Raw genomic sequence first — 16,137 nt, 5'->3', positions numbered from 1 at the left:
GCCGGTTTATATCGAGTTGCAGATTCCACCTGACCAACCCGTGCCGCGGCCTTGAGCCGTTGCATTAGTTCGAGAGACAACAAACGACCCAATTTGTATGTCTTCATGAGCGACATGTGGACCTTCAAACTTCCAACACAGGGTCGTAACAGAGTCGCGAGGTTGAACGTTACTTGAAAATCTTCTTCCTCTGTCGTCTCTGGGGCATCTGGTATCAACTTCGTCAACATTCTTGAGTTCATCGCGGCCTGGTGCCCTCAACCATCAATCTTTATTCAACCTCTCAGGCTTGCGCGCATGTATCAACTGACTACTGATGGTCAGAAGAAGAAGTGAGAGCCCCCCCACCGGGTTAAATTTACTCACATGGGAATGTAGGCGTGTATATATCTGTTTCTCAGATCGTTACGCACGCCAACGAGAAACATATCGATCGCTTCCCGTGACCACTTGAGGGCCCTAGTGAAAGGCGCAAGTGTGAAGCCTTCAATCCCTTCCATGTAATTTTCATGGTTAAAATGGCCGAGCGTCTGATAATGCTCATCCTTGGGCCAAGTATTGAGAGGCCACTTGAACGTACTATACGTCACATTGACGTAGCCGATCTCTCTCATGACTTCCACGAGGGATAGCACATTTACGAAAGGGCGCCCCATGATATTGCACGCCTCTTCGATATAATCTGCCCATCTTGATAACGAGTGCTCTCGAGTTAGCGTCCCGTCGTCGGACAAGGGTCGGACATGACCTTCTTGCAATTCGAACCAACCCCCGGGCTCGAGATGGCTTATGGAGATTAGTAGATTACTTGCTTGAAGATGAGGAGGGCCCTTACTCGTATGTTTGCTGGAGGAGCTTCCTCCAGTCTGATATAGACGACGTCATTGCACGGCAGTGTATGTAATCGAACGGCTCACGGTATGTCCACGTCTCTTCTATATCGTCAACCTCAAATCTGATGTTGGGTGGGACACTAGATGATAATATCAGCATGCCAGAAAAGTTCTTTATGGGTTTTGATCCATACGCGGTCGTTTGTGTAGGCGAAAGATCTACGCCGTAGACCTGATTCTGAGTTCAGTTTTCGGAAAACTCGACTCCTTTCTGAATTGCTCACCACTGCTTCCGGGTGCTCATCAGCGAAGTCAATAGCCCAGATGCCCGTGCCGGTTCCCAGGTCAAGCACGCGATTGACCTTGGAACCTGGCTCATTCGGCGGAGCAAGCCCCAGTCTGTCGTTAAGAGTAAGGAGGAAGAGCTCGTGTTGGAAGTCTAGAGAAGAACGTTATATACGAACTGAGCTCAACTCGATGTTGCGATTTGGGAGTGTTTGGTGGCACATACCTAACCTATCCATCTCCCGCTCGTCATTAGGGTAGTTATATCCTGGTGTACATGGTTAGGCGACTAAAGAGAATAGGAATATCAGAATAACGTACTTCCCGCTTTGTATTTGTGGTAAGTTCTTCCATTCTCATGGCGATGTTGAAGGATCGAGCTCGATAAGCTGTGAGTTGAAGATGCGAGACTCTGCGGGAAACGGTTATGCGCTTGCTTCCTTTGTGGTGTCAAATACGAACTACTACTTACCGTCAACCTTTCCGATGCGTTGTCATCCGTAATCTGCGATTAAGTTTAGTATTGTTAGCTCGCGCAATGGCAAAACGGCACTCTCACTTCATCAACCACAATGACAGGCCCGTGGTTGACCGGAGGCCCGGATTGATTGTTGCACATTATAGTTGCTGAGTTTCGAAAGGCAGAATACTGACTGCATTACCCCTAGCTCTAGCAGATGAGATAACAGGAGGCGAGACCCAAATGGCTGCGAAGCATTTATCTGTGGTGGAAGAGGATTCCGCCCCTCTTCTTGGCCAGACATGGATTTGCGATGTTGGTGACAAGGTGCCAGGTTGGTGCGTGGGCACTGCTTGCTCCAACGGCACAGGAGCAGGCCGGGGTGGCCTTACGCACGTATCATGGCGGATACTACAGGGGAGGCAACGATTGATATGTATGGTAGCAGGTTGGTAGAAATCCTATCATATCCGAGTACCCAAGCCGTCGATGCCCCTCAGTAGATGATAGCTCTAGGCCGAGATCCTTCACCGTCCTGTGGGACTCACGATCGGTTGAGCGAAGACACAATATTGAGTGCAGCGAATCCATCAAAATTCCCATCGGCTCTACCTTCATCTATAAATGTGGACTTCTACCAGTCATGGAGTATGCCTTAAGGCCTGGTCACTCACAGCGCATTATGCGATCTCACTATCTATCGACAGCAATAATTTGATCCACATATGGCACGCGAAACGATGATGGTGAAAACAGTATGCAGCTTAAATTCCATTGTGACTGACAGGGAAAGCTGCCACCCCCATATATAGAAGAGAACATTGCAGCTTCTCACTCCTGCACAAGAAAGCATGCACCACCAAGCCAGTGCCTCGCTCTTACGACGCCGGCTCGGCTGTCTTCTCTTCAGGTTTCCTCCCGTAAATCGAGTAGCTTTACTCCGCATCAGTACCAAAGACCTCAAGTGGGAAGTGAAAACTTACATTGGCCAGTAGGCATGAATGTTCCGGTTCTTCATGTTAGTCCGTACCTCCGCCAGAAAGACGAGTACTTCCTCTTTCGTCCAGTTCAGCGCTCGGGTATAGGGCGCCAGCGTCCAACCCTCGAGGCCTTCCATACAGTTGGCATGTGTCCAAGACCCAAGCTCCTTGTAATGGGGGTCCTTGGGCCACTCATTGACAGGCCACTTGTACGTCTTGATAGTCACATCGACAAATCCGGCCTCCTCCATCAAGACTGCGAGGTTAGGAATATCCACGAAAGGGTGTCCGAAGATCTCCACGGCCTCGCCGAGTAGTTTCAGCCACTTCACCATTGCATGCTCTGGTTTGAGGGTGCCATCGTCGCAATGAGGATCGAGATCGGTCTCCTGGATTTCCAGATATCCGCCGACCTCCAAGTGCCTGCTAGAGTTAGCCTATGCCTGTCATGTCTTCTATCGAAACTCACTCGAAGGCTTGCTTGAAAAATCTGGGCCAATCGCATATACTCGAAGTCATCATCCTGGTATGGATGTAGTCGAAGGGTGTCGAATATGTCCACGGTTCTTCGATGTCGTCAACTTCGAACTTCACATTCGGAGGGAGGCTATGACGTGTGAGCTTCAGCATCTAGCAAAGGGTCACAACTTCAAGACGCACGCTGTTGACTGGACAGGCGATAGATCTACGCCGGAGACCTAATTGATCTCATTAGTTTCTACTACCTAGGATGATAATAGTGGCGCTTTCGCCTACGTACCTCCGCCTCGGGGTGCTCATCGGCGAACTCGATTGCCCAAAGACCGGTGCCTGTGCCGACATCGAGAACACGCTTGACACCAGAGTCCTTAGCATTGCAGGGAGCAAGACCAAGCTGGTAGTAAAAGGTGAGGAGGAAGAGATTGTGTTGCAAATCTGGACACAGAGTCAGACGGCTTGGCGATACGACAGAGAGATTGAAGAAACTCACCTAATCTGTCGGCTTCTTTCTCGTCGTTCGGATAACTGTACTCTACGCAAGTTAGTTTCCGCACTAGCAGAGCATCTGAGGCCTATATCGAGGGACTCACGGCCATCTTTGTACCTGTGGTAAGTCCTGCCGTTCTCAACTCTATGGTTGAAGATGGAGCTGCTCAAGCTGGTGGTGGATGATGCTAAGCTCTGAGCTGGTTGTGAGAAACGGTTCAGGTGCCGGTTTTGAACAATGAGAGTAGTGGCATACGGAAGCGCGGTCTGACGAGCTGTCATCCCAATCCTGTTCAAATTGTTAGGGCCTATTGTTCTACTGAAGCTGAGAACGTCTTACCCCCTCTTCAGCGGCAATCACAGGGCCTGTGGCGGCTGGACGATTAGCTTCGTCGTTACACATTGCGATGATCCACAGATATGCTGTCTGACAAGAGAAAGATCACGTTTGGACGACGTCGAAGAAACAAGTCATTATCAAATTTGGACTTGCGACTCTTTATGAATCTAGAAGGTGTGTGTTTTACCCCTCTCCTTGGCCAGGACTGAATGCAGTATAATTGCGGCACAGATGCAGCTCGCTCGTGGGAAACTGTTTGTCTGCTTCCTCAAGGCTCGTCACGTACGTAGCATTCCTGGGATGAAATCAATAGGCGGAATATACGATAAAATGCAGGGTATGTGGGCTTGGGGCGGATCAGAACTGGGGGTGAGTTCCCCTGTGATACCCAATAGTTCAGCCCGCCCAGCCGCGGAGATGAGCCGCTGCATGAGGTTGGTGAAGGGTCGATGCTGTGACAGGGGAGACTTTCGCATATTCTTGCTTCAGATCGTACGACTTGGCAGGCGACAGACTCATTGTCAAGCAGGAATTCGAAAACATCAGTGGAGAGCCGTCAACCGTGTTTTCTTCTCTCACGTGGTAACCTTTTGAGGTCCTAGTATGTGATCGAGCCCTACCGCAACGGCCTCGATGAACCCTTGGTGAAGATGTTACCGCCGCCAGGTCCTTGGGACGACAACGCTGAAGAAGTGACAGAACCGAGCATCTGTGGCTCCATCTCATTGGGTTTCGACACCAAATGATGTATCACTTTTCGTGGAGGTCTCGCCTCACTTCAAAATCAGTGATGGCAGGTCCAACAGACCGTTCAACGGTTCACTAACACATCTGAAAATAACATGATGCGGTTGAATCTGACCTGACCGGACCACGCTGGGAGTGGTTCGGGAGAGGGCTAACGGGGAGACGGTCGTTCATCCGGAGACCAACATCAGGAATGCGCGCTAAACTAGGCCCCGGACGGGAGGGTAAGGTGCGTTTGCTTCTAAAGGCTACCTAACAAGCCTCATACGGAACGTACCTGGGGCTGAGCAGGGCAAGAGGAAACAGTCTCTTTGCTCTGATCTCGTCCACCAATCAGCAGCTCCTTCCCCAACTTGTGTCTTGGGGTTCCCCGTGATCGAGAGCTCTGGATGAGTCAGCAGCGGAATAACTAATCATTTGGGTTTGACATGCCGCGGAAGGCTCCGCACTCGGTGTCTATCCTTACCTTCCGTTGCCGAGGTCCCAAGGTCCGACGCGCTACCACCGCCTGCCATCTGAGCTGCGCTTTGCCATGGCCGTTGCACAACAAGACATCGCACCAACCGGACTCTTTTTCGTTTCTTCTTCATCGTGTAACAAAAAGATTCAACATTCGTGCAACCTCCGATATCTTTGTGCAGCCAACGGATCCACCAAACGTCCATCGTCAGGGTCCCCAAACAATCAGCATCTATCGCCTTAATCTTGTGGAAACAGGGTCCCACACGTCATCATCTCAAACCACCTGTGATACCTTGTTCATTGTCTCTGTCCCATCCCTCATCACCCACATCTGGTCCCTGCAAACATGCCTATTCCCGAGTCCGAGTATTTGAGTCCGGTCTGGAAGGATGGCATCTTTAGTGAGTGACTTTCGCACATAGTGTTTTGTCTGCTGCCACCTTACCAGCACCGTCAATACTAACTCTCTTGTGCAGACAACAGAGTCGCCTTTGTCACCGGCGGCGCTGGAAGCATTTGCAGTGCTCAAACTCGCGCTCTTGTCCGCCTAGGAGCAAATGCCTGCATCATCGGCCGCAATGTCGAAAAGACAGAGTCCATGGCAAAGGACATAGCCACAGCCAGGCCTGGTGCAAAGGTCATTGGTATCGGCGGCTGTGATGTTAGAAATGTATGTGCTCATCCACACGCATTCCTTCAAGACATGTTGCGGCTAACAATTTATATCTAGCCCCAAAGCCTGCAAGACGCCGCAGATCGATGCGCCAAGGAGCTCGGCGGCATCGACTTTGTCATGTAAGCGCCCGATTCACAAGGATCTCATCCTGGGGTAGACTGCTGACAACCTTATTACCAACAGTGCGGGAGCTGCTGGCAACTTCATCGCACCCTTGTCCGGCATGAGCCCCAATGCATTCAAGGCGGTCATCGATATTGATGTCTTGGGCACTTTCAACACTGTGAAGGCTACCATTCCCTACCTGGTAGAGTCGGCAAAGAAGAATCCCACGCCCAGCCAAAACGGCCTGACCGGAGGCCGCATCATTTTCGTTTCTGCCACATTCCACTGGACAGGTATGCCGCTGCAAGCACATGTCTCAGCCGCCAAAGCGGCCGTCGATGCTCTCATGGCCTCGGTGACGTTGGAGTATGGCCCGTTCGGAGTCACAAGCAATGTGATTGCCCCCGGGCCGATCAAGGATACGGAGGGCATGCAACGGCTGTCCAGCAGCAAGCAGGACCAGGCCAAGGCCAACGCCGTGGTGCCGCAGGGTCGGTGGGGCGTCATCCGGGACATTGCCGATTCCACCGTCTACCTCTTCAGCGACGCCGGCAGCTTCGTCAACGGTCAAGCAATCCCTGTTGACGGCGGTGCTTGGAGACGCCAGGGTGCACTAGCGGTTGGAACAGACGACGACATGCAATACCCGGATTTCCTTCTGAAGGGAGAAATCTCAAAGCACGTAAAGAGCGGCCGAAAGACGGAGTCGAAGTTGTAATCGACATCGAGAAATCAGCCGTGGTGGGGTAGGGAGGATCACCTCCAGCAAGTCCGCGGACAAAGGAATTCCATCGACCGGGGGTGGAGAGATTGTAAGTTGACATCGTAAGGGCGTGGCTGTTGACCCGCTCAGCTTGTTAGATATATTGAAGAACCGTAGGAAATGGCACTGTATTGAACGAATCATAGTCTTTTACAGAAATGTCCCGGATCTTTTGACATTTTGTACAATCCTACCTCACGTTTTATCAATCAGAACCTCCAATCCTTGAGCAAAGCGGCTATCGGCACCACAATTCTACTCAGGCTACTTAGATTTATATCTCCCAGCCGCCGACAGGCCGAGCCGCCCCGCGGACGGGAGCGGAGATGCTTGCTGCTGCAAAGCTGCCCCCGAACACACTTTTTTTCTTACCGGGTCGGTCACCAAGCCAACTAATTAGCGTCTTCCAAAGACCGGACAGGGTGCGGCGCACTCAAGCTTTTCGAGCCAAGCCGGCATCCACATCCCTCGACCTGCAGGTGATAGCTTACCATTGGCGGAGCCTTCAGGAACAGCTTGACTAATTGGCCACACGAATTGCTACGCAGACGTGAGTGGCATGGTGGTGGCATCCATCCATTCCCGCCATTGCCCGCCATGCGGATAAGCAGCAAGACTCACCCGCTCGCGCCGCCCACGGTTGCAGTGAAATCGTACTTTTTGACTGCAGAGTGATAGGACCTGGCCCGGTGGATGCTGATCCATGGGTCTAGTGCGTTTTTATTTGAACCCTTCTCTTGTTACCCCTCCTTTATCGCCAACCATCGACTGGCCCAGAGCAATGAAGCGGGTCGAACCATGCTAGGGATTGGGGAGGAGGCATGGAACATTTGTCGCTGAACCATGTGTGGGCTGCAGGATTTCTTTGAAGGTGACTCTAACTTCTTGAAGCGTCGAAAAGTCCGACTGTCGGTTGTGACATAAAAGGGCCGGCGGTACCCGGCTGCGCGAGGGGACTGGAGAAGACTCCCGATCGTCTTAGTCTCTTCAATTCTCGTGAGGTTTATCTGAACTGCTGACGGGCCGTTAATTCTATTGCTTTTTCTTCTTTACAGGAATTGCAACCCGGCTTTAAGCTTATCTCACCGGCCGTTTTCACACTTCGGCAGGTACTCGACTTGTGTGCAGCAAGTTGCTGGTAGTTCAATTGGTTAATATCGAGTAAGTGGAGGGCTCTACTTGATGTTTTCATGCATACATCAACTCTTATAGCCAGTGGACATCAGTATCACCAGTCGAGCTAACACCCTCACAGAGTCCAACAACACATCGCAAACATGGGACTCAAGCACCTCCTGGCAATGGGCCTGCCCATCATGCCCGCGGCCGCAGAGACCGTCCTCGGCATCTACGTCTTCCACCGCCACGGCGACCGCACAGCCAAGAAGACGCCCCCCGTCCGCTTCACCGACCTCGGCGCCTACGAGGTCTACACCTCCGGCCTGGAATACGGCCGGCTCTACGTACGCGAAAACGCCACCCACCAGATCCGCAACATGAGCACCGACGACGTCCTCCCGGAGCAGCTCTCCGTCACCTCCCCCACCGACGTCGTCCTGCAGTCCTCGGCCAACGCCTTCCTCCAGGGCTTCTACCCGCCCTCCGGCACCGTCGAGGCCCTCGCCAACGGCTCCAGCGTCGAGGCGCCCCTCGGCGGATACCAGTACATCCCCGTCAACGCCGTCGCTACGGCCTCCACCAGCACAAACGCCGAGAGCAGCGAGTGGCTCCAGGGCGGCAGCGGCTGCGGCAAAGCCGTCGTCAGCTCCAACAACTACTTCTCCTCGCCCGAGTACGCCGCCGTCGACGCCGAGTCCCGCGATTTCTACCAGAGCCTGCTGCCCGTCATCAACGGCACGTTCGGCGCAAAGGCCGCCACCTTTGAGAACGCCTACTCCATCTTCGACCTCATCAACGTCGCCAGGATCCACAACGACAGCATCCCCTCCGACTCCCTCCTCACCAACGCCACCATCCGCTCGCTGACCGACTACGCCAACATCCACGAGTGGAACCTCGCCTACAACGAGAGCGACCCCATCCGCGCCATCGCCGGCAAGGTGCTGGCCGGCCAGGTCCTCCAGGCCCTCAACGCGACGCTCAAGGACGCCGCCAAATCTTCCTCCGTCAAGGCCAACATCCAGTTCGGCGCCTACGCCAGCTTCTCGTCCTTCTTCGGCCTCGCCCAACTGCAAAAGGTCTCGACCGACTTCCAGACTGTCGTCGACTACGCCTCCTCCATGGTCTTTGAGCTCGTCACCAACGCCACCTCCGCCAGCCCCGCCGCCGACGACGTCGCTGTCCGCTTCCGCTTCGCAAACGGCTCCGCCGGCATCAACAACCTCACTGTCTACCCGCTCTTTGGACAGTCCGAAACCGTGCTGCCCTGGAACACTTTCGTCACCCAGATGCGCCAGTTCGCTATCGAGGATACTAAGACCTGGTGCACAGCCTGCGGCAACTCGACCGGCACCTGCGCTACGGCCCTGGGTCTGGATGGCAGCACCGATGCCAACGGAACCGGCTCAAGCGGTAGCAAGGGAGGGGTCTCGACTCCCGTGGCGGGCGTCATCGGCGCGCTGGTGACGCTGGTCGTGATTCTGGGCATCCTCGGCCTCGTCATGCTCATCGGTGGCCTGCGTCTGGTCAAGAAGTCCAAGATCGCAAAGGATGTCCCTGCCGCTTCTACTGCGGAGCAGACAGGCGGTGCCAAGCACTAAGCACGTAATGTAAGAAACGATTGTGTGAGACCAAGTGTTCACGATGGATTTGTGATCGATAATGAGACACGATGAATGTATCGTGAATAGTAGTCCCAAGCGGACATGAGCTACCTTAGTAATAAGATGTTGATACCACCCTTTTACTCAAGAGACTACCCATATTCCTTGCCCTGTGATGAATATGCTCTGCGTAGAGAGGGCGACCCAAGGAATTCGTCCCATATCACAGTGTCTAAGAGCGCCAGAACCTCCTCTGAGCCCGCGGCTTCATCGCCATGGTCACCGTTCCAAGCGACTATGTTCTATCTACGGATATTCTAGGGACTCGTAAATGCGAGAGGTGTTGTTGGTTGTCCGCTGCCCTCATCCGATCTACCCAATTCCTTCGAAGAAGACCCTCCCACCCTAATGGGATAGCCTACGCCCTTAAGTCTCTCAACTCGACCAAGCTTGGGTTGTCATCTCTGTCAGCTTCAGTCGGATCGGAGCTAGATAGTGTGGTTCCACGCGTTCTCCTATCGTTAGATCGAGCAGATCGCTCCCTGGTAATATCTGGTGATGCGATGTCCGCGTCTAAAGTTTCTATTTCTTGGACGGTAGGGAAACCTCGACGTGAGCAGCAAGTGCGCTAGCTTGCTACTGAAGTCTCGTTCATGCCGTAGATTACGGCGTCGACAAGCCCCTGGATCACGATGCAAGCCTGATCGACGTTTTGCAATGGGAAAGGTGCTGGCGTATTCGTACTTGCTTGGTATATCCGGATGGCAGTTGGGATAGTCCAGACGATGGCATACGCAAGCGGATACAAAAGCAACAGGCGAGCAATCTGGAGCACGGTCAGTCATTACCTCTTCGCTGCCCTGAGCATCGTCTCTTCTTGCCCTTTTGAGCCTTCTGATGGAAATCATAGATTGGCCTTCCAGTCCTTCGTGAGTGCTTGCGGCCCTGCTCCCATCTTGTGTCGAGTAACCGGACTCCAGATGCCCGGGAGACTCCTGCATCGAACTTAACCTGTTCTGAGCTCTGAAAAGAACAAGGGCGAGGTATGCGTATAGCACAAACATGATGGTTATGATTATCCCTAAGGGCATATTAGTCGTAGATCTAACGTTGGGTATATCGTGTGTAACTCACATCGAGGAACGAAGTTGGCGAGCAGCCTCGTCTTGTCTGACTTGAACCAGCACCCTGCCCGCCTAGGTCAATGACACGAAAGTGCTTTGACTTGGTCACGAATACTCACAAGCCCCGATGCTGTGGTAGCCATTCAAACTGAGGCCCACAGAAGCCCATAAGACCGAGAAGAACCACGGAAGTCCCCAAATGACGACTTCGTGGTTCTGCACCCAGCTGGCTCGCTTTCTTTGGCCAGTCAGGATGAAGAACGTGCAAATGGCGATGTTGAGGACCCAATAGTCGGTTTGAATGACGAATACCTGAGCCATGAAGCCGTTGAGCTTACAAAAGTCGGTTTGTTCTGGATCATCGATAAGTCTGCCGCCAAGATTCATCGTTGTCGAGCAGATGAAGTTGAAAGCCATGAGAAAGTCACTGATCGCAAGTCCGATGATAAGGCGATGACGGAAGGATCGCAGGTTTGGGAAGATCTGAAGTGCTTGTCAGCTTTCTGGACATTGCTAAGTGATTCGGAGTGGGGGTTGACCCAATAGCTGGCCATGATGAAGCCGGCACCACAAAGCGACAAAATTGATACAACAAGTATAACAACGCTCTCTATACGAACCTCCTCTAAGGTAGGAGGTTGGTCTAGTCCGCTTCCATTGCTTGTATTGTTTTGGAGAAACATGACGACATGTAAGTACTTGTGAGTGCGCACCGCCGTAGTCTGTCTGCCTTGCACAGGTGGTGAGATGGGGTCTCTATTGCTGATGTGGTCGAAGCTGGAGTCGTGCGGCTGTACGCCAGGGCTTCTTTACGTTTGGCGATGATGTCTGGCTTTTCTCGTCTGACGTCTTCATTTGGAATGTTTACTTGACGTTGTTTTAGCAATTTTGGCTTCCGAACCGATGGTGAATGTGAAGGTAGCCATATCTTCGGATAAGAAATCCAGGCAAATGGCAGCTTCGACAGCAGAGGAAGCAGCCACTAATTCCTCCAGCGATGGAAGGCGAGCTTATCGCCGCGATCTTGCTGTGTGTGCTACCTTCCCATGAGGTACACACGGAAGGCCACATGGTGTCTGTCGTGGGGGTCCTCGGGGTCGGACGGCAGGGAGAATTGTTCGACATCGCAGAGATCGTGGTTTCAGGGGTAGCGACATCGGTATCACCACAAAACCTAGGCAGGTAGAGATTCGTTATCACGCATACAAACATGAAAGGATCTGTGGCCGAGAAAGTAAAGACGAGCAAAGAGAAGAAGAACAACAGGTGAGAGTTCTCATGCAAGCGTGTGTCATCCGGCGTGGTCTTGTATGACTTCATGTTCGCCATAACGGCAGCTGTCACTTGCCCAATAATTGAGAGAACAAACCTGGTGACTGGCCAGCAGCTCACAAGATATCAAGTACGCGGGGGACTGACATCGTCGGACACTTGCAGATGCGTAATCTGGCAGGGGTTCCAAGTGCTACTCGTCTATTGGCAGGAATGCTCAGTATTCAAGTAGGTATCCAAGATACTCTCCATCGAGGCCTTCCTTAAGAAGTACCCAGTACGTGTACGTGGGAGACTTGTTGTCCCTTCTTCAAACGCGCCTTCAGTATGAATACTTGCACAGATGGGTAGGTGCTACGCAAAATCGGGAATACCTTCCTCCACTTACGTATCTAGAGAAATTGTATTGCACGCAAGTGTCGCATCAACAGTCGCCCTGCCGGTTCGTCACACCCAACTGCCGATATCTCACCTTAATTCAGGATCAGTCGAGGCCAATGGTCCACCAACATGTCCGTCTCAAAGCCGGATATTCCCATTGCTGCAAAACACCCGCTACCTAGGTGCTTCCAGGGTTCGATCTTGGTTAGTCTAACGGTCGTACTATTTACATGGATACAGTCCTAGCGGCGTGGACCCTCCACCGGCTGCCCATTTCTCCTGAACATCTCGTCTCGGAAATTTTGGACCTCGACTCGATTATTCTGAACACCTCTTTTCGTCTCGACTTGGACGATCAAGGACATCTCCGGCTGGGCGTAGGCCTTCACCAGCTGAATCTAGAGCTCTTTGGGAATATTCACAGCAGTTTTTAGGCTGTTTTCTGGATCCCGATAACTGAGCCCCGACCCTATGTCAAAGCGATGCAATCTCCCACTTCCACTAGTGCCGCTCCGCTCCATCGATCGGCGGTCGAGAACCTGAGATTTGACAGCAGACTTGTCATGTTGCATGTCTGTCACCAATGTCGGCCGCCAGTGTAGCAAAGCGGAGGTTCACTAACTCTGACATTTACTCTGGGTCCGATGTGGCACCCGGTACCCTGGTTCTGGGTAAGGGGCTTGCTGACCATGCACCACTGAAGAAAAATACAACCGTCTTCTTTGATCCTCGACACAGCAGCCCCCTCTAGGCTCTGACCCCGTCTAATTAAGGTCCGAAGCCCGGAGCAGCGGCTCCTAGCACATCCTGGGGCCTGGATGGTGGGCGACCGGTCCTTGAAGCGCACGTTGCGAAACCGAACGTCCGCCGGCCGACCTAGAAACCCGAGGAGGTCGGCTTATTGACTTCCTGAGTTCCTGATGTTTCTTTGCCCCTTGGGCCGTTGCCGAAAGTTTGCGGGGGAGGTTGTCGGCATGGTGCCATCGGCCGACCTTCACCACGATCCCGGCTACTAATTCTGGAAGAAGAAATCGCAACCATCCGGCGCAAACATCCCGACCTGACATCATTCGGCTGACTCGCTAGCATCATACGAGCAAGTGTCCTACCGCAGCCTCCACTACACCGTTTTGACAGGTGCGAACCGTCGTGATCGGCTCAGTGCCAGGACGAGGGGATGACAAGGCGGCGGAGACATCTAGGATAAGGCCGGCAGTTTACCCCGGCACCGAGTCTCCACGGGAAATTGAGATAAATGGGGGGACAATGTCGCCCTCAAATCACTTCCTAGGTTTTTCCCCCGCCAGAAGGGCCAAAGCGGACAACAAGGGTTCTTCCAAAGGCAAAACGGCAGAAATGGCCAGATGGCAGAGGAAGGTTTCGGGGGACAAGGACGGGGTGTTGGCTGAACTTCTTGATCCGCTCAACTCGGCTGGTGCGACAGCAACATACGATATCCCACTGGGTTAAACGACCAGCAACCCCGACATGGAATCGGCACCCTCCGTCGGCCATTGGCCTCGGGGTAAACGGGAACCTTCGCAACGTGTCGCCGGGGTGGTTGCCAGCAACGGGTCCGGAGAGCCGGGTCGATCAAATGCAAGCCCAGGGACGCCCATGGACAGTTGCGTAGGGCAGCAGCATCAGACCACTATACCGTATCGGCAATGCGACGTCGCTTGCGGACCCGGAGACGGCGCCGTTTTGGGACTTTGCTTCACATCACAAATGCTAGCGGCCACCCTTTCGGTCCCGAGACCACGGACCGGCCCAGAACACACTGAACATAGCCCACCAGATGTAACATTGTTTGAATAACCGACTTGGACAATGTGTCGTTCTATGTATTCAAACTCGTACCTGGAGGGTCATGAGCAGGGTCGGGGCTTGAACAAGAGATTGGCATGGAGCTCCAGATGCCACATTCGGCGCAAATACTGCTCGTGAGGGCTCGCGTAGCGTGCCTCCCCAGGTCTCTCTGTCAAACTTAGACCCAGTCCGACCCGCTGCCTTCCACAATTGAACCCCCGTCCGTTGAATCTCGAAGCCGACGTCACGATGCATGCTTATTAGACTTGAGGCACGAGTCGGTGTACTTGATCGACATCTAGCACTAACAGAGACTTTCTCGTACGACTCAGTGCGGCGTATCGTATTATATCTCTTTGCGGAACTGATCGACTTTGAAGGAGCTTTACCGCCGTTTAGGATTTCAGCGACTTCCTAAGAATTGACCAAACCTAGAAGCCCCACGGCGGAACAAACACAATCTTACAGTCAAGCTGGATGACAGGCTGAGTCACCTGCGTGGTTGATCTGCAAAATGACGCCCGCGAAGGGGCCGGACTTGCCATGAGAATGACGGGATACCAAAGAGTCGGTCCTCCTCGAAGTATGAAGTGTGGCGCCTATAGCTGGCGAAGAGTGCTCGTGGCGAGCGAGCGAGCTCAAGATGGGTTTGAGAAGTTTCTTACTGGTCAGCGAAGTTACGTTGAGTTGCTCACTTCGCATAGTATTCAAGCACAGAACCTCATGCCTTAAAACGCCTCCTCGACACGACCGTATGCAGTATCTCCACACCGGAATGGCCACATCGCCAGCTGATCGAGCTTCCTGTATGCACACAGTCTCGCATTGCCTCAAGGCATAGTGCTGAGACCATTACGATCCTACCAAGAATAACGTAAATAAGGCTCCGACACTATCACAAGAGCAGACCGGAGTGGAGGGCGGGGGCCATGTAGCAGTCGAGGGAGCACCCGTACGACACGAAGCTTAGCGAGTAATCCTCCTTTTGTGTGTATCAAAGCGTCTGACTGCATGAGGAATTACAGATATTATGGGACATAGACACCCAGTCGAGGAGGGCGCGGTAGCCGTCTCCACCCGGGGGGCTGCAAGCCATCAACGACCCGTACATGGATGCTGACACCACTCTGTCTGTCGCCTTATCGTCCGCGGGAGCTATGGACACGATCGCCGAGCTATATCTACGTGGTCAGAGAACTCTGCGAATCATCACTTGCTTCATGGGAGCATGGAAGAGGTTGAGCTGGGGCCAGAGATGATCCATAGCTTCTGCAACCCAGTCAGCCTGCAAAACATGGCATCTATTGGCACTCGTGCCGCCCACGAAGATCCACGAGAGACAACAGATGAGGGGTTATAGAGCCAACAAAATGTAAAAGTGGGAAGCGAGGGGTGCTCAAAACAGGCCAGAAACATGGGGACCAGGCAGGGCAACAGCGGCTCGCATGAAGCAAAAAAGAAAAGAAGAAACCATTGTTTGTGGAGAGGGTATATCGCGGCTCTGTTATACACCCTTAGCTTTTTTTTTGTGCGGTGGGCGCGCGCGCGCGGATGCCTGCGTCGCTTCTTTTACCCTCGAACCCGCCGCAGCCCGGCGCCCGGTCCGCACCGGGCGATGCGATGAGGGAACAACGACGGTAAGTATTTGGCATTTCAGCTCAGCAAGTATGGAGTAGCTTGCAGGATCTCATGACGAAACCCCTCCATGCTCCAGCCAACGAACGCATCCTACACCGGTAGCGGCCCGTGTGAGTGTGTGTATAATACGCAATAGCGCTGTCAAATAAGTCAGCTTCACTCTGTATCGGCCAAGGAGGGTGGGAACTTTAGTTCTGTGCGCAATGGAATGATGACCAAATACGTGGTGATCAGCTATGCCGTGGTGAAGGAAGAGGCGCATGGCTGTCAGGTTGACACTTCAATAGTTGACGGCATCGCACGACAGAAAGAGAAACATTCGGCTGGGACGGGATCAGGTTGTGACACATGCTTGGTCACCACAAACTGTGGTACCATTAGTTTTCTCTTCATTCCATGCTTCATGTAGCAGCATTGTGTGTACAGACAGTATTCTCTACCATCAACTTAGATCTTCTCTGCCCCGTCCGTCCACTTTGTTTCTCCCAAATACTTCTTCCCAATGTTTGTGCGCCAGTTCCCAATGCCCAGAGAAGGGGGGAAAGAAAATACGAAAACGCCACAGATCAGATC

At 52.9% G+C, this 16,137-nt stretch overlaps 5 protein-coding genes across 5 annotated transcripts; 2 read left to right on the top strand and 3 right to left on the bottom strand.

Moving 5' to 3' along the window:
• Nucleotides 1–264: 264 nt before the first annotated feature.
• On the bottom strand, nt 265–1,737 carry CPAR01_05179 (uncharacterized protein; the record flags this gene model as incomplete). The annotated part of the gene is made up of 9 exons (XM_060489458.1): nt 265–310; nt 367–786; nt 836–973; nt 1,028–1,065; nt 1,118–1,272; nt 1,345–1,386; nt 1,440–1,530; nt 1,591–1,623; nt 1,678–1,737. The coding sequence occupies 9 exons, from the start codon at nt 1,735–1,737 to the stop codon at nt 265–267; spliced, it is 1,023 nt and encodes a 340-aa protein (XP_060350924.1).
• A 719-nt stretch (nt 1,738–2,456) lies between these two features.
• Nucleotides 2,457–3,927, bottom strand: CPAR01_05178 (uncharacterized protein; the record flags this gene model as incomplete). Its single annotated transcript, XM_060489457.1, has 9 exons — nt 2,457–2,511; nt 2,562–2,981; nt 3,028–3,165; nt 3,219–3,256; nt 3,319–3,473; nt 3,529–3,570; nt 3,629–3,719; nt 3,781–3,813; nt 3,865–3,927. The coding sequence occupies 9 exons, from the start codon at nt 3,925–3,927 to the stop codon at nt 2,457–2,459; spliced, it is 1,035 nt and encodes a 344-aa protein (XP_060350923.1).
• Nucleotides 3,928–5,419: 1,492 nt separating this feature from the next.
• CPAR01_05177 (short chain dehydrogenase) lies at nt 5,420–6,572 on the top strand (the record flags this gene model as incomplete). Its single annotated transcript, XM_060489456.1, has 4 exons — nt 5,420–5,474; nt 5,550–5,743; nt 5,804–5,868; nt 5,933–6,572. The coding sequence occupies 4 exons, from the start codon at nt 5,420–5,422 to the stop codon at nt 6,570–6,572; spliced, it is 954 nt and encodes a 317-aa protein (XP_060350922.1).
• Nucleotides 6,573–7,894: 1,322 nt separating this feature from the next.
• CPAR01_05176 (histidine acid phosphatase) lies at nt 7,895–9,337 on the top strand (the record flags this gene model as incomplete). Its single annotated transcript, XM_060489455.1, has 1 exon — nt 7,895–9,337. One exon carries the CDS (start codon nt 7,895–7,897, stop codon nt 9,335–9,337), a length of 1,443 nt encoding a protein of 480 aa, XP_060350921.1.
• A 155-nt stretch (nt 9,338–9,492) lies between these two features.
• Nucleotides 9,493–11,147, bottom strand: CPAR01_05175 (uncharacterized protein; the record flags this gene model as incomplete). Its single annotated transcript, XM_060489454.1, has 5 exons — nt 9,493–9,642; nt 10,135–10,421; nt 10,475–10,528; nt 10,584–10,947; nt 11,085–11,147. 5 exons carry the CDS (start codon nt 11,145–11,147, stop codon nt 9,493–9,495), a joined length of 918 nt encoding a protein of 305 aa, XP_060350920.1.
• Nucleotides 11,148–16,137: the final 4,990 nt, after the last annotated feature.

Source organism: Colletotrichum paranaense (assembly GCF_030867605.1).
Source record: "Colletotrichum paranaense strain IMI 384185 chromosome Unknown Scaffold_4.1, whole genome shotgun sequence".
Lineage (NCBI taxonomy): Eukaryota > Fungi > Ascomycota > Sordariomycetes > Glomerellales > Glomerellaceae > Colletotrichum > Colletotrichum paranaense.
Note: the sequence above shows the minus strand (reverse complement) of the source record. Positions and strands in the feature narration are given on the sequence as shown.